Source organism: Nuphar pumila, chromosome 7 (assembly GCF_984573655.1).
Source record: "Nuphar pumila chromosome 7, dmNupPumi1.hap1.1, whole genome shotgun sequence".
In the NCBI taxonomy this organism is placed as follows: domain Eukaryota; kingdom Viridiplantae; phylum Streptophyta; class Magnoliopsida; order Nymphaeales; family Nymphaeaceae; genus Nuphar; species Nuphar pumila.
In genome coordinates, this window is record NC_143255.1 from 13453945 (window position 1) to 13475641 (window position 21697).

The window sequence follows — 21697 nt, forward strand, 5'->3', positions numbered from 1 at the left end:
AGGCAAGCTGGGGTTAGGCAAACCCCAACCAGTTGAACAACATACCATTGGATTTTGAACTTGCAACGTCCCAACACATGGTGACGTTCACTAACAGCTCTTACCAAACAAGAAGCAACACGGCTTGAGAGAGCAGCGCAATCTTGGCAGCTGCAAGAACCGATTTTTTTTTCTTTTTCTTCTTTGAAAGAAAAAAGCAAGGCCCAAGTAACTTCAGGGACGTGCGAGACATGGTTCGTTGACCAATCTGAGAAAAAATTAACACGACACAAACACCCTATGGTCCTATCCCTCCCTGAGATCTCATCGATGCAAGTCATTTTGATGAAACCGGAGGCCTTAGAAGTATTCATCATAATTAATTTAATAAAAATCGACCCTTGGATCATGGATTTCTTTTATGAAAACCCAATTTTTAAGTCACAAAATTTTTTATGATTTTCTAATAATTGATTTTTGAATCCCCCAAAAAAAAAATCGGCACACAAGTCGGATTCTAGCAATTCGAATGCCGATGTTCACTAAATGGATCACATCTATGGGTTCTAATTTGATTCAAAGAACATGCATCAATCCGACCCTAATGAGGGTTTGGACGATAGGGATGACTTCAGTTAGGACTGGAACTGAATTGCATGTGTGTGTGCGCACACACGCATGCATAGAACGCCCGTGAAAAGATCAGGTGCAATAATATGGCACAAAAATGTGTGCATTAAGCACCTGATCACTTTTCATCTTGGCACAATGTCAGGCATGGAGCCCAAGAGAAGTGGGTCATCAGGTGCTTAATGCACAAAATTTGTGCCTTGTGCACTTGGTTTATGTTAGTATCATGGCATCGGGTTATATATAGGGTTGGTTGGCAATGGACCGGGGCGGGGCAGGGGACAAGGTCTCCACCCTTGCCTTGTCTCAAAATCCAGACCTCCATTCCCGCAAGGGTTTGAATTTTAACCTTCACCCCTGCCTCCATCTTCGTTGCATGTCCTCCATTCCGGGTCCAAACGGGGGTGAGGCCGGGCCAGGCCCTGTTTCCTCTCGATCAATTGCCATCACTTACAAGAATTCGGGATGCGGCGAGGAGGGGCAAGGTGGGGATCAAGACAAGGATGAGGCGTGGCGAGCGGGGGAAAGCATAAGTCCATCCCTGCCTCAATCTCCGCAAGGGTTTTGATTTTAACCTTCATCCCCGCCTCCATCCCCGTTTCATGTCCTTCATCCTCAGTCCAAATGCGGCAAGGCGGGGCGGGGCTCAGTATCCTCCGGTCCACTGCCATCCCTAGTTATGTAGGGACTTGCTGTTGTTTTCTTGTTGCATCACCTCAATTCCAAATCCCAAAGAAAATGATTATGCACAAAAGGAGGATCTAAACTCAATTACAGGCATAGTTTACCACGAGGGAGGGTCGGGTGCCATCACATGTCACACTTTAGTGTGCTCTGCACCTGATGAACCTCCATCTTGGGTTGGACCCCACAACTGACAGGTCCTATCCGATGTAAAGCGATCAGGTGCAGCGGCACTTTAGAAGTGTGCCATGTGATGGCACCTGATCTTTTCACATTTCTACAAGTTTGCATTGTCGAGTGGGGCCAAAAAAAATTTGCGTGGGTTACCAAAGTTTGCAAAAAAAAAGTTGTGATAGTTGCTTGCTGCTACGTTATATTTTGTCCCATCTAAAAGTCTCATTTAGGGATGAAAACGGGTCGGATTTACCCAATCTGGTTTAATTGGATCTGACCTAATTGGATTTGGGATCGGATGAAAGATAAAACTGAATCTGGATCCGACTAGCCTAAAACATGATATTTACACTTAATCGGATTCAGAATTTAGTAGGATTTAGGTTTGGATCTCAATGCAAAATCAATACCAAACCCAAATCTGATTTTTAATCGGATCTTGATTTGGCTACCGAATGCGACTTATCCGATTCAAATTTGGGTGAGATATTGGGTTAATCCGACCCATTTACATCCCTAATCTCATCCACTCTTTGGAATTAGTTGCAAGCACGGTCAATTATTGGTAGAGTTTCCTTGATATGTGCACAATGCTCGTATTACCTTTGGAGGGTTGCATCATCAAAGGTCAGGCATAAGCTTTTGGGAGCTCCTTGAATCTTAATTGGGCTAGGAGTAAGCCTGGGAAACGGGATAAGCAGCTTGCTCTTTTGCTCGTTCTTGATTCGTGAAATTCCCAGCTTGGCTCAAAATTTGAGCTTGGTGAACTGAGCCACAAGCCAGCTTATTTAGGTATCTGACTCGGTATGAACAAGCCATTTGGAGTGGAAGCCTCTTCTTCTTCGTTGTAACCATGTACTGATTTTATGCTTGCTGTATCTTTTCTTATGTTATCCTACACAGGTGACCACTCGTCACCGGAATTTTCCTGTTTCTGATGTTTAATGAATTTGATTTCCTTCAAAAAAAGACTATTAGTGTGAACAAGGGAAGCTCACTGAGCTTGGCTTGTCTAGTGCAAAACCCCAAGAGAACCTAAGGCCACGAGTCCGCACCCCAAGCTGCAGCAGTTGTGTCTAGAAGACACTACACTACACTTAACCAACAACATTTACATTTTTTTGGCCAGGCTAAGAGAAAATCACTAATCACTAACAGTACATTAGCAGGCCTTTGGTTGATAAAACCTTTGTTATACCTCTTAAAATTTAAACAATTTCAAATATAAAAAATGAGTAAAAATTACAATGTTTGGGCAAAATAGCAAATCCCCAAGGCACCTTTCCCATTCAAACCACGGAACCAAATGGAGAGAGAGAGAGAGATGTAGCTGCTGCGCAAAAAAGGGCATCCTGATCCGAATTGTAGGCTACTATCATCCAATTGGCCATCTACTTGGTTTATCAAGTAGAAAGTGGGATTTGAATCATGCGATTGTAATATATAAGCAGGTTTTTCAAGGGCTTCAAACATCAAGAGGTTACAATTACCAAAATTTCACGACTTAAAATCATGTTTTCACATGACCTAAGGTGTGTTTCTTAGCAAGCAAACTACATTGAACACGTATGATTTCCAGCTAAATGACGAAGCTTCATTAACCCATTATGACCCACACATAATGCATGACACATCTCTATCTCATCCTCTACCATGAAACACACTCTTGCGAACGCATGCTAGTGGCCACATCTAAGATTAGGCAAAAAACATAAGCACATTTGATAGCACCAGAAATTTTTCAGCGCAAAAACGAAAAGCACCCACAAATTGATAGCGCCTGTTGGAACCAAGCTTTACTGGACAGAATGCGCCCCCCGTGTATCAATTTTGAAGCCCATCAGACGCCCTAAGAGTCATCAATCTTTAAAAGAGCAGGTTAAATTTCATTATGAAAGCTTAACTGAAAAACAAAAAGTTTTAACTCTTTTTTAGATCCAAAACAACAGACATCAGCCCCGAGGGGGCTTTGACTATTAGGCTACTGGTCAAGGTTCCATTCTCACGAGCATCAGCCCCTACCATATAAGCATAGGCAAGAGGGGCATTATGCTCCTTGTTCGTCCCTAGGGGCAAGGGTGTGCCATGCGCTTACACCGTTGGAAAAGCAACCATAAGTACGGCAGGCTTAGCCTGCACAAGTAGGTCTCTGATCCCAGGGGTGGTTTTCCCGTCTCCCATGGAAAAAAAAAAACCATTGACATCAGACTCAAAACCCACAGAAAAGGGACGAAGATTTCTACAAAAATGTCCAAAACATCCATATATTGCCCACAATACACAGACCTTGTCACTCACCCATAGCATGCAAATGAACAAATGGTCAGATACATTTCATAGCAAAAGCCCTTAGAAACAGTCACTAAAATTGCCTGAAAGTAAGGTTGAGTCTTCCAGGCCGCAACTTTACTTCGTCGAGTAGCAGTTTGGGAGCTGTATCGGGGATAATGGTCGGAACCCCATGGAATATACGCCTAGACTTACCACCAAATATCAACACATCACCAGATTCCAAAACAAGTTTCCCAGCCTTTTCTACATCCCTGTCCTCCGCATACAAGAATTCTGCCGAGTCACCTATGGAAAATGAGACTACAGGTATTCCTTTCTGAATACTTTCAGGACTTTCATCTTTGTCCTGCATTATAGAGATCGAGTTGATGTTACCCAACACCGTAAATGGAGACGAAAAAAAAGTGAGGGTGTGCAAGCACTTGCATCAACTATAGTCAGCAGTATTGTTCAGCAATTCTAGCCAACGGTTTTTCTTGGAGTTTTTTTTTTAAAGTATTTTTTCTCGAAAAAATCTCAGAAACTTTAAATTTTGAAAATATAAAGAATAATAAGAAAGATGAGAAAATAAGAGGTTTTGTATTATGTTTCTTGCCAAAATATAAAGAAACAAGTCTGAGAACTTTTTCAAATGCAAAAGAAGCAATAAAATAAAAAGAGCATAAAATATATAAAATAGATTTTTTAAGTTACCGTGATAATATTGCAATATTATGTATTTTGGTGATATTTTGAAAATAAAGCAATATTTTGCCGATATTATCGGCTTACCTTGAAATGCCGATAATAATATTGGTGATTATGGTTCATGCACAGTATAATAGAAACCAAAACAAACCCTTGATTGCCAAGAAATAGATAGAATGGCCTCATGAAGAAGAAAACACAAAGATGATTACCTGATGGAGACCTAGTTTCCCACTCTTGGTGTAGAAGTTGACAATGCAAATATCAGGTCTCACTGTGGGCAGTTTAGGTTTCCCCTCCTGTTTTAAGTAATCATGAGAAATTTGAAGTACTACTTCAACCAACCTCTTGAAAGAATCAGGGATATTAGGTGGTTTAGTGTCATCATGAGCACGGATATCCCCATATTTGGATGATTCTGGATCCCAGTTCTTGCCAAGACACATCATGTATAGGTGCATTTTATTTCCACTGCTGAAGCCTGGTTGATAAAAGCCTCCAGAGCCAATTCCAAGTAGCCGGCATGTTTTGACAATTTTAACCTTTTATCACAAGGAGTTAAGACTATTGATTGAAAACTAGAACACAAAAAGATTGAAAACTAGAACACAAAAAGCAGAACAAAAGAAGAATTCAGAAAAGCAATAATTTACGAGAAAAATAAAAAACAGAGATTGTATTATACAATAGTTAATATGGAATCATGTAGAAAATTAATGGTTTATATGAATGGGTCTCATCTCATCCTTTAGAGATCATGGCACAAAACATCCTAAAATGTCCATATCTGGTATGATACACAAATCAAATCAGATGGTTCTGGTACTAAATCTTCCTGACTCGTCCTATTGAACAATGGTCAAAAAGATTAAAAAAAAGAAAATTTGTTTGCAACAACTCACACGTGCACTTGTGCTGGCATACAGACACGCACATGCAACAAAGTTCATAACACACACACACACACAGAAACACACATGCAAGAAGAAAGCATGCACAGATTCTTTCATTGTGTTAGGTAGCAATCATATTCATCTGTGTTGACATGACTCCATGTTCCATAATGGTCAATTTCATATGAAATGAAGGCCCGCACAGTAGTAGGTGTAATGACAATGAATTATTTAGATATTTTATAACAAATAATTTATTGAAGACTATAGCTAAACTTAATTACTGATATTCAGGTAACAGAATGATAGATTAAACTCATAAGCTGATAGTTTCATGTCAAGAATGATAAACACAAAAGAGCTCCAAACATATAAATTTAATGAATTACTTGTACAAATATACTTGGATAATGACTTCAAAAGCCAAAGAAAAGTTGCAAACTATACCTACTATGAAAACACCTCTTTCCTTCATGCTGCCTATCTTCATTTGTGTCTGACCTTCAATACATATTATGTGGTATATTCTTACAAGCAGAAGTACAAAAATCTTCAGGTTCTGCTTGTGTGTGCACATATATGGTTAGCTCCAATGAGATCTTAACATCAAATAAATTACAATTGGATCCCTCATGGGTAGTAGAGTATAGAAATTAAAAAGTAACAATCAATCTGAAATAACTTCATGAATTTTAACACACCACCCAATTTCTTGAATATCTTTAATTGCATGAAGTAAAATACCAGAAGTTTATTTTTTGGGTGAAATAATGTCATAACATACATCATTAGCACCTCACCACTAAAACAAGATAGTCCAAAATCCAACAATTACATGGATCAAAATAAGTTTTTCTGCACCATTAATAAGGAGAGGAAAACAAAGAACATGTTTCTGTGCCAAAATGAAGAAAGCAGCAAGACAATAACAACAACAATAATAATAATGCAAAAATTATGCACCTGATCATCAAGACTAAGACAATTCTTCAAAAGAATCATTCCAGGCCTTAGTTCCGTAAGATTTGGACCATTGTGACTGCGCTCTCGTTCCTTTCTTCTTTCTCTGTTCTGAGCAAAAATAGAAGGCCGCAATTTTACAGGCCCAACTTTCTTAGATGATACTGGATCAGATATACATATGTCAAATGGATGAACTCCAGAACAGTTTACTGGATGCTCCGAAATGGTGTTGCACGACAGGTCTTGGGGTGATGAATCTGTCCATTCATTCTTGGATTCCTTAACATGGAAGTCACTTCTGGATTCGGGCTCATCGATACTGTGAGATGAGCTTTCAGGTGAAGTATTTCCACTTCCAGACTTGCTGGCACTGTTTGACAAACCCTCAGGTGAGGAATATGTCAATGCTTTCATGGAATCCTCTTCCGGCTGCTGTTCTACATGATCATTTTGTGTGTTGTTATAAGTATGATTAGATGAAGACCCATCCTTCTGGAACTTGCTGGCCGAGCAGTCAGTTGGGATACTGTGCGATGAGCCTTCAGGTGAAGAACAAGCCAATGTTTTCTTTGAATCTTCAAAATGAAAGATGCTTCCACTTCCAGACTTGCTGGCACTGTTTGACAAACCCTCAGGTGAGGAATATGTCAATGCTTTCATGGAATCCTCTTCGGGCCGCTGTTCTATATGATCATTTTGTGTCTTGTTATAAGTATGATTAGATGAAGAGTCATCCTTCTGGAACTTGCTGGCCCAGCGGTAAGTTGGGATCTGCACATCTGACCAAACTCAAACTCATATCACATGGGGCATCATTCATTCAAGGGAAAGAAAAGAAAGCCAAATAAATAAAGGAAATGCATCACAGATGTTCTCCGTTGTAGTTTCCTGTACCATAATGGTCAATAGCTCCATAGTTTGTGAAAATTAATGTGTTTGGCATTTATTAAGCATATACTGACTACTCAATTTAACGAGTAATAGCTCATTAAAATACAGTAGAAACTGGTTAAAACAAAACATTTTCTTTTTAGGAGTACCCATGTTTCCCTAGTATGTACTGAAATGAAATGGGGATCTTCGAAACACGAGCTTTGATTAACAAGAGCAAGTGTCAAGAATGACACTAAAGCATAACCCTTAAAAAGGGTATAACTGGAAACAAAATAAAAATAAAAATGTATTCTTTATTGATATGAAAAACCAATTGCTTAAGAAGCATTGGAGTGAAATACAAGAGGGGCTGCACCCCTTTATATACACAGCTGAAAGAGGACTCAATAGAGCTGTTGGGCACAGTCCAACAGCTCTATTTAGAGCTGTTGGACTGTGTCAGTCCAACAGCTCTATTGCTAGTCAAGTCTGGACAGGACTTGACTAGCAACAGTCATTCTAGTTCAAACTGAACTAGATGACATAAAGACAAAAAATAAAAATAAAGGAAAAAAAATACAGAAAAGAAAGAAATTAAAAATGTATTTATATATATATAATAATAATATAATATTATTATATATACATATATATACAGTTTTACATTTTAACACTCCCTCTCAAACTTACGGTACAATGAGCGAAAGTTTGTCTAAGAGAAAGTGAAATCGAGGGGCAGCGAGAGGCTTTGTAAAGAGGTCTGCTAACTGATATTCTGAAGTGACATATGGCAGATCAATTATCCCGTGTAGATATTCCTCTCTGACGTAGTGACAATCCGTTTCGATGTGTTTGGTGCGTTCGTGGAATGTTCTGTTACTGGCAATGTAGATCGCACTTTTGTTGTCACAACACATTTGTGAAGCCTTTGTTGCTTCAACTCCCATGTCAGCAAGCAGTCGTCGGAGCCAAACTACTTCCATGGTCGTGGTTGCCATGGCTCTGTATTCAGCTTCGGTGGATGAGAGAGATACCTTCTGTTGCTTTTTACACCTCCACGAGATTAATGATTCCCCTAAAAAGACACAAAAGCCAGTGGTTGAGTGTCTGTTATTGGGATCACCTCCCCAATCAGCATCAGTATATGCAATTAAATCAAGAGAAGAGGAGGAAGATAAGAAAAGTCCTCGTGAAAGAGAGGACTTGATGTATCTGATAATACGCATGACTGCTCCCATATGAACAGAAGTAGGAGCATGTTGAAATTGACTTGCTGTATGAACAGCATGTGCTATATCTGGTCTGGTAATGGATAGATAGGAAAGTGCCCCGACAAGCTGTCTGTAAGGAGTAGGGTCTGCAAGAAGTTTTCCATCATCAATCTTCATTTTAACATTAACAACTTCTGGAGTGTCAACTTTCTTATCATCAGTAATACCAGACCTGAAAACAATATCAAAAGCAAATTTAGTCTGAGATAATAAATATCTTCTAGGAGAATAAGCAACTTCAATGCCTAAAAAATATCTCAACAAGCCCAAATCAGTCATTTCAAAATGAGATTTAAGAAGTGTTTTGATTGTTTCAACTCCCTGTTTATCGCTTCCGGTGATGATCATATCATCCACATAGAGAAGAAGCACAATGATCCCTGCATCAGAATTCTTAATAAACAAAGCAGTGTCAGTTAAACAGAATTGAAAACCAATATCAATCATAACACGACTAAACCTATCATACCAAGCTTTTGGTGCTTGTTTAAGTCCATAAAGAGCTTTTTCTAAGCGAAGGACTTTACCCTTAGGAATACTTAGACCAGGAGGGGGTTCCATATATACTTCTTCAACTAGCTTTCCATTTAAAAAAGCATTTTTGACATCCATTTGAAAAATAGACCATTTTTTGATAGAAGCTAAGGCAATTAAGGTTCGGACAGTAGTCATACGAGCCACCGAAGCAAAGGTTTCTTCATAATCAATCCCATATTCTTGGGCATAACCTTTGGCTACTAAACGGGCTTTATATCTTTCAAGAGTACCATCACTCTTGGTTTTAATTTTATAAACCCATCGACATCCTATAGTTTTCTTCCCTGGAGGAAGATCTTGAATATTCCATGTAGAAGCCTTTTCAAGTGCATCTAATTCAACTTTCATGGCTTCTATCCATTTGATATCATTTTTTGCTTGAAAATATGTGGATGGTTCTTCATATGAGTGAATTAATGCAATAACTGCCCTATATGTGGGTGAGAAAGACTCGTATGATACAAACTTTTCTGGAGGCCTCGAGATTCGGGATGATTGTCTAGTTGGAATGTTAGAATATTTCTCAAGTGCACATGGAGTATTAGACTCTTGTCGCCTAGAATATTGAATACTAGTATCTCTATGAACTTCTTCATTTTCAACATTAAGATCAATAATTCTTGGATCATCATCAAAGTTACAATCAAGGTCATATTCATCAGATGTTGATGTTAGATCTAGCAAAAAGGAGTACTCAGTGACGTCTTTTAATTTTCTAAAATCAAAGAAGCTCTCCTTTTCAAGAAAGGAAACATTTCTAGACACATATAGTTTATTATTTTTGAAGTCAAAACATCTATAACCTTTCTGGTTTTCAGCATATCCTAAAAAGGCACAGGGAATCGCACGAGGGGAAAGTTTATCATTTTTGTCAGTAAATATGAAACATTTGCACCCAAATATTCTTAATCTAGAGTAGTCTGGAGAAATGTTCATAAGTTTTTCAATGGGAGTGATATTTTGTAACGAAGAAGATGGCATCCTATTAATGAGATAGGTGGCAGTTAAGGCAGCTTCTGCCCAAAAGTCTTTAGGGACTTGATTTGCTATTAATAAAGTTCTAGTGGTTTCTATAATATGGCAATGTTTTCGTTCTGCCAGTCCATTTTGTTGAGGTGTATAAGGACAAGATCTTTGATGTGTGATGCCATGCAATTTAAGATAATTTTGAAAATCTGTGGATAAAAACTCTCCCCTTGAATCTGTGCGAAAAATAGTAATATCATTTTGAAATTTGTTTTTAACCATATTATGAAAAGTTTGAAAGTATGAAAATACTTCAGACTTATGTTTGAGAAAGTACATCCACGTATGTCGGGAGAAATCATCGACAAAAATAACATAGTAAACAAATCCTCCTTTAGAAATTACTGGTGCAGGACCCCAAACATCCGAGTGTATTAATTCAAGTGGTCTTGAAGAGAAAAAGGTTCTGTTCTAAAATGGTAATCTTTTCATTTTGCCGAGAATACAATCTTTACAATCAAATGATTCAGAGTTACAAAATTTCCCTAGATTTGAAAAATGTTGGATTTTGGCTATATGTGGGTGACCAAGTCTCTTATGCCACAGTTCCAACTCTATTTTTTGAATATTATAACAAAAAGCTTTCTTCGGCATTTCCAAAAAATCCATGTAATAGAGTCCTCCTTCTCTATGGCCTTCCCCAATCAGCTTGCCTGACTGGCGATCCTGTACCCAACAACCATGAGAAGAAAAAGAAATATTACACCCATAATCAGAAATTTGAGATACAGATAAAAGATTTAAATTTAATTTGGGAACATGTCTAATTTCTGAAATAAAAAAAATTTTTGTTTTATAAATTTTTTCAAAATCTCTTATTCCTTCTATTTCAAGAGAAGTCCCATCAGCAGTAAAGACCTTTGACACACTTGTTTTATTTTTAACACATTTGGATAGACTTTGATTATTTGGGGTCATATGAAAAGATGCACCAGAGTCAAGAAGCCAAGAAATTTTACCTAAATCAGAAAAAGATGAGGCTGCTGCACCGGTTGAAGCTTCAGATGAGGAAGAGGCACCTTTGATGAGAGGCTGAAGGATCTCCATTAGTTGGGCCAGGGAAACTGGTGCATCCTGATCTTTAGGCTCCGATCCAGCAATTGCAGCTTTTTTTTCTCTCAGCTCCTTAAGTTTGGGACATTGTGGCCTGTAGTGTCCCGGTTCATGACAGTGATGACAAATAACTTTCTTCTTATCATAGTCACCATTTTGTCGGTTAAAGTGAGGAGGCCTATATGATCGAACATGATTCCCTGGTCTAGACACGGCTAAAACGGAATCATCTTCAATTTTTGAAGAACCTTTCCGGAGACGATTTTCTTCCATTGTTAACTCTTCAATAGTTTCAACAATAGAAGGAATTTTTCCCCGGTGAAGTAGGGCCGATTTAGTGGTTTCAAATTCCGGCCTTAATCCAGTGATAAACTGGTAAAAATGTTCAACATCGAGTTGTTTCTGACGAAGCTCGATGTCTTCGGCACAATGCCACTTTGGTTCTAAAAGGGAAAGTTCTTCCCAAAGTTCGGACAACCCATTGTAATATTCACGAATAGTTTTGTCTCCTTGTGTCATCATTCAAACTTTTTCTTGGAGGTTGCACACGTGTGCAATATCTTTAAGGGAATACATATTCTTAAGGTATTCCCATGCCTTATCGGCATGATCAAATTTGGCAAGACTTGAGCATTTTTTAATGTCAACGCTATTGATAAGCCATGACATTATCTTCGCATGAGATATTCTCCATTCTTTCCATTTCTTCTCGTATGAGGCAATAGCCTTGATTTTCTCTTCTTCCGATAGAGGGACGTCTTTATCTCCCTCCTTTTTAGTAAGAGATAGCTTAGGTTCCGAATCGGAACCATCCACAATCCCCCATAAGCCTTTTCCCCATATATGGTGCTTCATGATTGAAGCCCATGTTACATAGTTCGTATCGCTTAGTTTCATAGGCATGATGGTGACTTTATCATTGTCATCCATCGATTACAAGGAGAGAAAGAATAGGGATAGAAGAGAAACAAGAAGGAAAATGAGAAAGAAAGAAAAAAAAAAACAATACAACAAGATGTGAAATCTTCTCCAATGAAGTGATAAAACACTTCTCTTCAAGTGGCGAACACTTTTGCAAACAGGCACGGAAACCGAGGCAGCTTTTCCTCAAGATTTAGTACTTCCGCGGCTCTGATACCATGAAATGAAATGGGGATCTTCGAAACACGAGCTTTGATTAACAAGAGCAAGTGTCAAGAATGACACTAAAGCATAACCCTTAAAAAGGGTATAACTGGAAACAAAATAAAAATAAAAATGTATTCTTTATTGATATGAAAAACCAATTGCTTAAGAAGCATTGGAGTGAAATACAAGAGGGGCTGCACCCCTTTATATACACAGCTGAAAGAGGACTCAATAGAGCTGTTGGGCACAGTCCAACAGCTCTATTTAGAGCTGTTGGAATGTGTCAGTCCAACAGCTCTATTAAGAGCTGTTGGACTGTGTCAGTCCAACAGCTCTATTGCTAGTCAAGTCTGGACAGGACTTGACTAGCAACAGTCATTCTAGTTCAAACTGAACTAGATGACATAAAGACAAAAAATAAAAATAAAGGAAAAAAAATACATAAAAGAAAGAAATTAAAAATGTATTTATATATATATAATAATATAATATTATTATATATACATATATGTACAGTTTTACATTTTAACATGTACGTCCCTACATCATATACGCCCATTTTGAGGGCAAGAAAAACAAGATGGAATTTGAGGTCATCAGATTCCCGATTTAAAGGCATTTTCTCTTTTCTTTTATATCTTTCCTCATTTTATATTTTCAATTTGTTCATTTTACTTTATCCGTTTATTTTCCAATTCAAGACAGGTCCATAAGTCAAGTTGTTATATTCTCACTCTGCAAATTGTTTTTCCTTTTTCAGAGTCCCATGACTATTATACGCCTCTAACTCCTTAATTATAATGCGCTTAAAACGAAATTCCAGTAATTAAGAATCCATTCTTTGCAAAAAAAAGGAAGGCCTTCTTTGCTGGAAATTGCATCTGAAGGCATGAGTTTTATATAATTCAAAAACCTAGTTCCTTTTTACTTAATATCAAATGGGTGGTCAGAATTTATTCATTTTCAGAGAGGCTGCCTGAGTTCCTGTATTTGCAGGAAAATTGTTAACATTCTTATAATTTCCACAAATGGGTTTCAATTTTAAATATTTGCAACTTAGTTCTTTATTTGTTTATATTTACTGTTTAAGGTGCAGCAGAACATAAAATTGCTGATTAAAGGTTCTAAGTTCTTATTTTTTCAAAAAATGGTTGCTATTTTGGATAGCTGATAACATAAAGTTATCAGATCCCATGCATTTGAAATGAGTTGGCCCCAACTTATCTTAAATGCATGGGCCCCACTTGAGAGGCACCATGGCCACGGCTCACTAAAGTAGGCCAAAATCTCCCACTTAGCCATGAGAGCCGAACAATAATGCAATGACATATCTCCCGCTATTCAAGCATTTTCACTTGCATTCAGATCTAGTAATGAGCACTTTAATTTGGTTTATCCTTTATAACTAGATTATCAAACATATCTTAAATCCATGCATGAAACATGTTTAGAAAATATTTCACCAAATATGCCTTTTGTCAAGGGGTTAGCAACCATATAAGTAGTTGTAATCTGATTCTTTTCAATCATGTCATGAATATAATGGTACTTTATCTTTATATGTTTACTTCTGAAGCTATCTGTCCCATTTTTCATCAGGCTAATAGCAGATTGATTATCACAGTATAACTGTAGTGCCCATCGACTATCTCCAGCTTCAAATATTTCATGAAGCGGCTTATCCAAACGACAAAAGTAGCAGCTATGTTACATACTACATATTTTGCTTCTTGTGTATGCAGAGCAACACAACCTCGTTTCTTGTAGGACAAAGAAACAACAACTCCAAAGACAAAAATATAGTTTGAAATAGATTTGTTGTCATCCTTGCTTTCAACAAAATCAGCATCAAAACAACCGAGTTCTAAATTATCTATCTAATAACACAATTTTAAGTTTTTAGACCCTTTCAAAAATCTAAATATTTTGTTGACAGCTTGCCAATGAGATCATTCAGGATTACTTTGATAACAGCTTACAAGACCCACAACAAAGCTAATATCCGGTCTGGTAGATAACATAGCATACATCAAGCTTCCAACAACTTGAGCATAAAGAACGTTCAATTTCTTTGTTCTTCACCAGGACAATCGTTCTTGCTTAGCTTGACCCCTTTAGCTGCAGGAGCTTTCATTGACCTACAATCATGCATTTTAAACTTTTTAAATATATGGTCAATATATTTCTCCTAACTTAGACATAAAAGTCTAGAACACTTGTCTCAAAAAAATTTTATTCCAATAACATAAGATGCCTCGCCCATGTCTTTCATTTCAAACTGAGTACTTAAGCACGTCTTGATTCTGACAATTCTGTCATTGTCATTTCCGGTTAAGAGTATATCATCCACACAAAGAGATAAAATAGCAAATTTGCTCTCACTTTTTCATAGATATACACAATGGTCAAGAGAATTAGCCACATATCCAATATCAAAAATGGCTTTGTAAAATTACAAATATAATTGACGTGGTGATTGCTTAAGCCTGTATAAGAATTTTTTTAACTTATACACCTTATCTTCTTGACCATTCACAACATAGCCTTCTGGCTGTACCATAAAAATGGTTTTCTTCATGTCATCATTCAATAATGCAGTTTTGAATTCCATCTGATATAGTTCTAAATCATAATATGCTACAATAACCAAAATTATCCTTATGGATGCAAACTTTGCAATTGGAGAATACGTACATCCATAACCAACTCCTTCTCTTTGCGAAAAACCTTTCAACACTAAACCAACTTTGAATTTGTCTATGTAGTCAAAAGCCCCAACTAGATACTAAATAGTCCGCCTAGTCGGTCAGGTGTAAGTAAAACGCCTAAGCAAAAAAATTAAAAGATACCAATTTTATTGACTAGGCACCAACTAAGGCGCCTAGTCAGAACCTAAGCTGGCTCTGCCTAGGCACAAGGGCAGTTTGATCATTTATTATTCTTATGTATATGTGTGTGTGTGTGATTTGTTATGTGAAACCATGAAAACATGCTTAGTTATTTTATATATATATATATATATATATATATATATATATATGTGTGTGTGTGTGTGTGTGTGTGTGTAATACTTTGCTTTTGAGATTTTTCCTGTGAAACACCGAAAGCATGCATAATTAATTTTAATTGATTATGTGTTTTATATATGTGTGTGTTTGTTTCTGATGAATTTTTCTATAAAATCCTTAAAAGTATGTTTAGTATTATGAATTATGTAATGTGTTATTTATATATGTATTATGTTATTGTGCTTCCACGAAAGGTTGAAAGGATATTTTGTTGATTACACTAAATATGTTATGAATAATTGATATATATATATATATGTATATGTATTTTTTTGTATACAATTATATACATGTATATTCTTGTTACGTATATTAATATATTTTGTGAAAGCATGTGTAATTTTGTACTTGTGTAATGAAAACATTTTATTAGTAAAAGAATTAAACATATTTTTATGTATATTTTGTGTACTTTTTTATATTTTAATTGAGGTATCAACTAGTCCCACCTAGTCCTCGACTAGTCTTTTTAGGGGTCTACCAACTAGGCACCATCTAATGCTTTTTACTACATAGGAATTTATCAATATTTTCATCAGACTTATATTTCTTTCTTAACACCCATGTATACCCAATGGGTTTTCTTCCCTCAATTAAATTTGATAATTCTCATATATGGTTTTTCTCAATGGATTCAATTTCTTCATTCATGGCTTTTACCCGGTCTGATGATTCATGTGATTCAATCGCTTCACTATATGTTAAATTATCAATCATCTCATCCAGATCTACCGAGTAACAAAACTCCTCAGCTAAGTACACATAGTAACCATCTAAGTATGATGGAGGAACTCTAGGCCTTTTATGACCACTTAACATTTGATGTGAAGATAAAAGAGTCGTATCTGAAGGTGTATCATCTCATGGATGGTTAAAAGGATCCTGCTCGGTTGATTCATTATCTAATTGTTTGATAGGATCATCAATATCAATAAGATCATAAAGATCAATGTCAACATCCATGTGAGCATTACCATTGGCATTTTAATTTTCGAAAAAATTAACATTTATGCTTTTAATTAGACCGATACTCGGATCATAGAACTTGTAAACTATGTAATTAAAAGCGCCAGGCAGTGCCGAGTCAGTGGACCCCTAAAAAGCTTAATCGAAGACTAGGTGGATTAGTCGGTACCTTAATTATATATATATATATATATAATATGCAAATGAACTTAAAATTAGTGACAAACATGTATGCAACATAAAATCAATCAACAATAAGCAATAAATGGCAATTGAATAAGCAAAGCAAACAACTATAAATAAATGGCAAATAATTTAAAAATAATCTAAATTCTTAAAATAAATTGCTAAAACTAACAAACATGTATCCAACGTAAAATTAATCAACAACAAATGCACAAAGCATAAGATATTGCTATCGTCAAGCACAGTAAACATGTAATATTACAAAGTCTGCCCAAATATTACTAAGCAAAGATGTATCCAATATAAAATTAATCAACAAATGCACAAAGTACAAAATATCACTGTCGTGAAGCATAGCGACATAGTAAACCTGTTATATTACAAAACCTGACAAAAAATTAAGACACATCTACATACATAAACAAACACACATAACAATTCAATGTCGCATCTACATAAACAAACACACATAATAAATTAATTAAAAAAATTAAAAAAAAATGCATAAAACAAATTGTAGGGTACCGATTTTCCTGCTTAGGCAAGGACCAACTAGGCGCCTAGTCGGTGCCTAGGCCAGAAAATGGTTACCCCTGAATGGAGAAACTAGGAATCCAGTCAATTCCTAGTTTTTCCTTTGACTAACCCAACTAGGCACCTAGTTAGCACTCTTGACTATATAGCCTGTAGCCTTTTGATCAGTTGGATATCCAATGAATGTATATCTAGTAGACTATGTCACATGGGTGCGGTGCGGGGATTCCGCACTTCCAAAAAACCAAGGTGCGGGGTGCGGTAGGGGCAAAAATGTATATATATAAGGGGGGGTCCGAGGGTCCCCCCGGCCAAGATCATTTTGGTCCATTTTTTTAATTCTGCAGCCCATTTCATAGGGCAATTTTTTTTAAATGGACTGAAATGACCCTATGTGCGGTCAACACACCCAAGGTCGGGTTGACCGGACCCACGTCGAGTCGCGTCGACACAGGTGCGACACCCTGCTAGCCGAATCCCTATTACATAGCTAGTAGACCTAGTATCTAACTCGTCTCTTGATTGATCGAGGATTTTCACATGTGCTTCGGAACCCCACCTTCGAAGATGGCTTAAGTTTGGCTTCTTACCAAACCGAAGTTCATAGGGAGTTGAAATACAACCTTGCATAAAATTCGATTCAGGATGGGCATTGTTGTGCACAACTTCTACCCAGAACACTTTAGGCAGAGATGCATTAAACAACATAGATCGAGCCATGTTCATGACAGTTTTGTTATATCTCTCAGAGACACCATTTTGTTGTGTTATCAAAGGCATTGATGTATGTCAAAGAATCTCATGTCCTTGACAATATTCTTTAAATTCATTTGATGTATATTCACCACCTAGATCCGACCTTGAAATTTTAATATTACGTCCAAGTTTCTTTTTCACTTCCTTATAATATTCTTTAAATTTATTCAATGTCTCAAACTTATGGGACATTAAGTATATATGTCCAAATCTTGAGAAGTCATCAATAAAACTAAAAGTAATAAAATATATCATTTATCTGTGGGTATAGAACCTAAAGGGTCCATAAATATTCGAATGAACTATTTCTAATAGTTCTAATGCTCAAATGACTTCTTTTGGAAAAGGTTTTCTAGCCATTTATATATATAAGACTCACATTTATTAAATAATTTTTTTCATTAAAATTTGGTAATGATATGTGTCTAACCATTTTCTTCATCTTATCTAAAGTAACATGTCACAATCTTTAGTGCCAAACAATCACATCAACAATTAAGGTACTATCAATATAAGTAGAAGAAGAAGATGCTTTATTCAAATCATCTGAGTTTAGTATATAAGTTCTAAAGAAGATACTTTTGAATTGTGCTCCTATGAGGTTACATCTAGTTAGGGTTTAAAAAACTCTAATAACAAAAGCATAAGATGAATCATTTACAAATCTGGTAGGGGTCTTCCTAACCCAGTTCTCTGTCGAAAAAAAAAAAGACGTATCATGACATATCATGACAAAGGTTTTTGCCCTAAGTGTATAGGAAAGTTCTAGGTGTTTGAAATTGAATATGTGGTGATATGTTGGGTTATATTGGTGATACCTTCTGTATTACACTTATAACGAGGGGATATCTTATAAAATTTGACTTTATCATGCAAATAACAAGGGGCCATCTTATAAATTTGATTTTGTTGTGGCATATCTGCAAAAATAGTGGTCTAGAGGGGGTGAACCGATAAAAAAACACAGAAATTAATTTTGAATTATTTATTTATTTTTTAACTTTTCCTTTGTAAGGCTAATTAAAATCGGGTTTTTATTTTTAATTTAATTTTTAGCTTTTTTCCAAAAATGCAAGGAGAAAAATTAATTTATCATGAGAATTTGGCTAACGATATTTCCCAAAAAAATGTTTTCTTACTATGATGAAAATATGCAGACGTGCTGGAGCAACTTAACGATTTAGTGGATTGAAGATAAAAACAATACGAAAGTAAATGTCTGAATTGGAACCATCCAAAAGAAAAACAATTTCAAGGAAAAAATAAGTCCCGTCGTCCGGTTTTATTATCTGCCTCCAGAACAAAGCCAGCAAGAAATAGATGCATGATCATTCTCGTGAAGCTGAAAGGAGAGGCATATGTTAAATCAAATTCTAACTTATTTTTAGTAAATAAGCTGGGATGACCCCAAAGGGATTTGAACCCAAGATCCCTCAGTCAAGAAAATGTGACTCTTACTGGTCCAGCTACCTTATTTCAATCACGGTAAAAGGCTTGCACAAGATCACAGGCTAAGCTACTGGTTCAACAAAAAGAATCACAACACTGGAGTGTGAGAAGAAGTTGAATTCACTGAACAGATCATAACAATGGCAGCGGTGATGTTAGATAGTGTAGAACAAATTCACATGCTTCAAATTTCAACCATAAGGTTCTTTATTTTGCAGAACAAAGTACAGAAAATGAACATGAAAACCATACTGAATCTTGAAATGAAGGATACTCAAACTTTAAATCATGTCACACACAGAAGTACATTCTACAAAAAGTTAACTACTAAAAAAGCCAACATAAATAGTTTTGGCCTGTTGGGGAGGTCAGTAGGAAGGCAAGCATCAGAGTCATGGAAGATGAACAACATTGCTAGCTCATAAGAGGAGCTTCAATTGATCGATGCAATCTTCATCATTGCTTTCCTCTATTATATTTTACAAATTTGATTGGAAATTCCAAGAAAGCAAAAAGATAAGAAAAGATCGCATACAAGCCTGTGTGAAGGGAAGAGCCACAATTACTAAAAATAAAAACCATCCAATGCATGCTTCTTTTGATGTAAATCAGAATATTGAACAAAAACATGAAACACGCAATTAGCAAGTGAACAATACAGAAAATGTCCTTTATACAAGATATTAATAAACTAGCAACAGACACAAGTTCACTTCATCAGCACCGAAGAACATAAATGCATAACGTGTAAAGCATCATCATAACTAAATTCAATCAAACAGCCAATATTCGAAAACTAGAAGATATAGAGTTTCTATGCTCTAAAAAGTTAAACGCATCACACGTTCAACTCATAGTCCACACTTCACACACAAAAGTGAGTAGTTATCTGCACTCAATTATCAACACACGGATGCTGAAAGAACTATTCAACAAGGGGAGGAAAAAAAAACTGAAGATAAAATACTTGAAATCATGATAAATACGCCCAAAAAAAGATATTTTTTTACAATTTTTTGCTCGAAAAGGTGAAGGGAACAGGGAAATAAGGGAAATGCTAACTGGTGGATGACTCCCTTCTAAACAAAAGACCAAAAAAATATCACAAACAGAGGGATGTTAAGAGTTTAATGTATATAAGATTCACCAGTTTATCATTCAAAACCAAACCCAGAATACACATCCCAAACAAACCAACACGTTCCATATTCCCAACCAGATAAGAAGAAAAAACAAAAAAAAATTAGAATTCCGAAAAGAAATAACGCAGGCAAAAAAAATAAAAAAACACTCAGGCAACAGATCCCTCAGGATTTCGATAACAAGCAAAATGCAAACTTAATAGACGACCGATCTTCCCTACTTATATCCTCAAAAACAACCAACAATCAAATTAGGGTTCTAGGATTTCCCAACACCCCAAAAAAAGGAACCCAACAACCAAGAGATCTAGAGGATGTAGAAACTGACCTTCGGACTCATCTTCTCCCTCTGAAACGTTCGACGGCGACCCTTCTCCCCTCTTTCTTTTCTCCTCCGAACCACAGAAAACGAAGCGAAGCGTAAGGCTGAAGAGCGCCCTTTATAGGGAACGGAAGAAGAGAACCCTAACCCTCGAGTTACTTTACCCTATGTGTTACAAGGGAGTTGCAAAGAGTCCGGGAAAGCAGAACTGCTGAAATTCAAAGGAAATTTGATTTGGGTTGGGAGTAGTGGACTCCCTCTTTTTGTTTGGAACCATGAACAACTCCTTCCAGGATTACTTGCTCGCTACTCCTAAACTCCTAGCATGTATATTATGTATACATATATTATATGTATATGCATATATATTATATGTATATATATTATATATATACAATATATATATATATAGAAAAAAAATAAGTCCATGCTAAACCAATTTGGTGCTGAACCGCGTGTTAAATGGGATTTTAGGACTTCTCTGGTACTTTTTATGCGGTTTCAGACCCATAAATGTGTTAGGCATGATCTATTTACTAAGAATCCACACCTGGATCATGTGTTTTTGATGAAAAAAAATGATGTTTGGAGCCTCAAAAAATTATAAAGATTTTGAAATGTTGATTTTTCAAAGTTTAAAAAACCCCACCAATGTATTGGAATCAAATGCTTCAAGAGCTGATCTATGTACCGTTAGAATTTAAAAATAAAATAAACCTGACCCATTTAGCACGTAGTTTAGCACAAATTGGTTTAGCATGGACCCATTACTCTCTCTCTCTCTTTCTTTCTATATATATATATATATATATATACATTTATAATATATATGTATACATAATATATATATATACATATATTATGTATACATATATATTATAAATGTATACATATATAATATGTATATATAACATAAAAATATAAGATTTATTGAGGTAAAATCATATTGTTTATTAAGATAAAATAGATGAATATAAGATTTACTTAGGTAAATGGGATAAAAAATTTGAACCATCCAAAATTTAAGAACCCACCCAAATCCTTGTGATTCAAGTTGCAAACACCTTTTTTTAAGAGGAGTCCA

General features: G+C 36.1%; 1 protein-coding gene across 2 annotated transcripts; it reads right to left on the bottom strand.

Annotated features, from left to right (window-relative positions):
* Window positions 1-3675: 3675 nt before the first annotated feature.
* LOC149831197 (DNA N(6)-methyladenine demethylase ALKBH1C-like) lies at window positions 3676-20923 on the bottom strand. 2 transcript variants are annotated; one of them, XM_090013734.1, is made up of 4 exons: window positions 20620-20923; window positions 6303-7073; window positions 4659-4988; window positions 3676-4105 (listed from the first exon to the last, which is right to left on the bottom strand). In XM_090013734.1, the coding sequence occupies exons 1-4, from the start codon at window positions 20629-20631 to the stop codon at window positions 3830-3832; spliced, it is 1389 nt and encodes a 462-aa protein (XP_089869860.1). In that variant the 5' UTR covers window positions 20632-20923; the 3' UTR covers window positions 3676-3829. The 2 variants fall into 2 exon arrangements, with proteins under 2 accessions (XP_089869860.1, XP_089869861.1); XM_090013735.1 differs by having other exon boundaries at window positions 6303-7081; window positions 20620-20740.
* Between the last annotated feature and the right edge of the window lie 774 nt (window positions 20924-21697).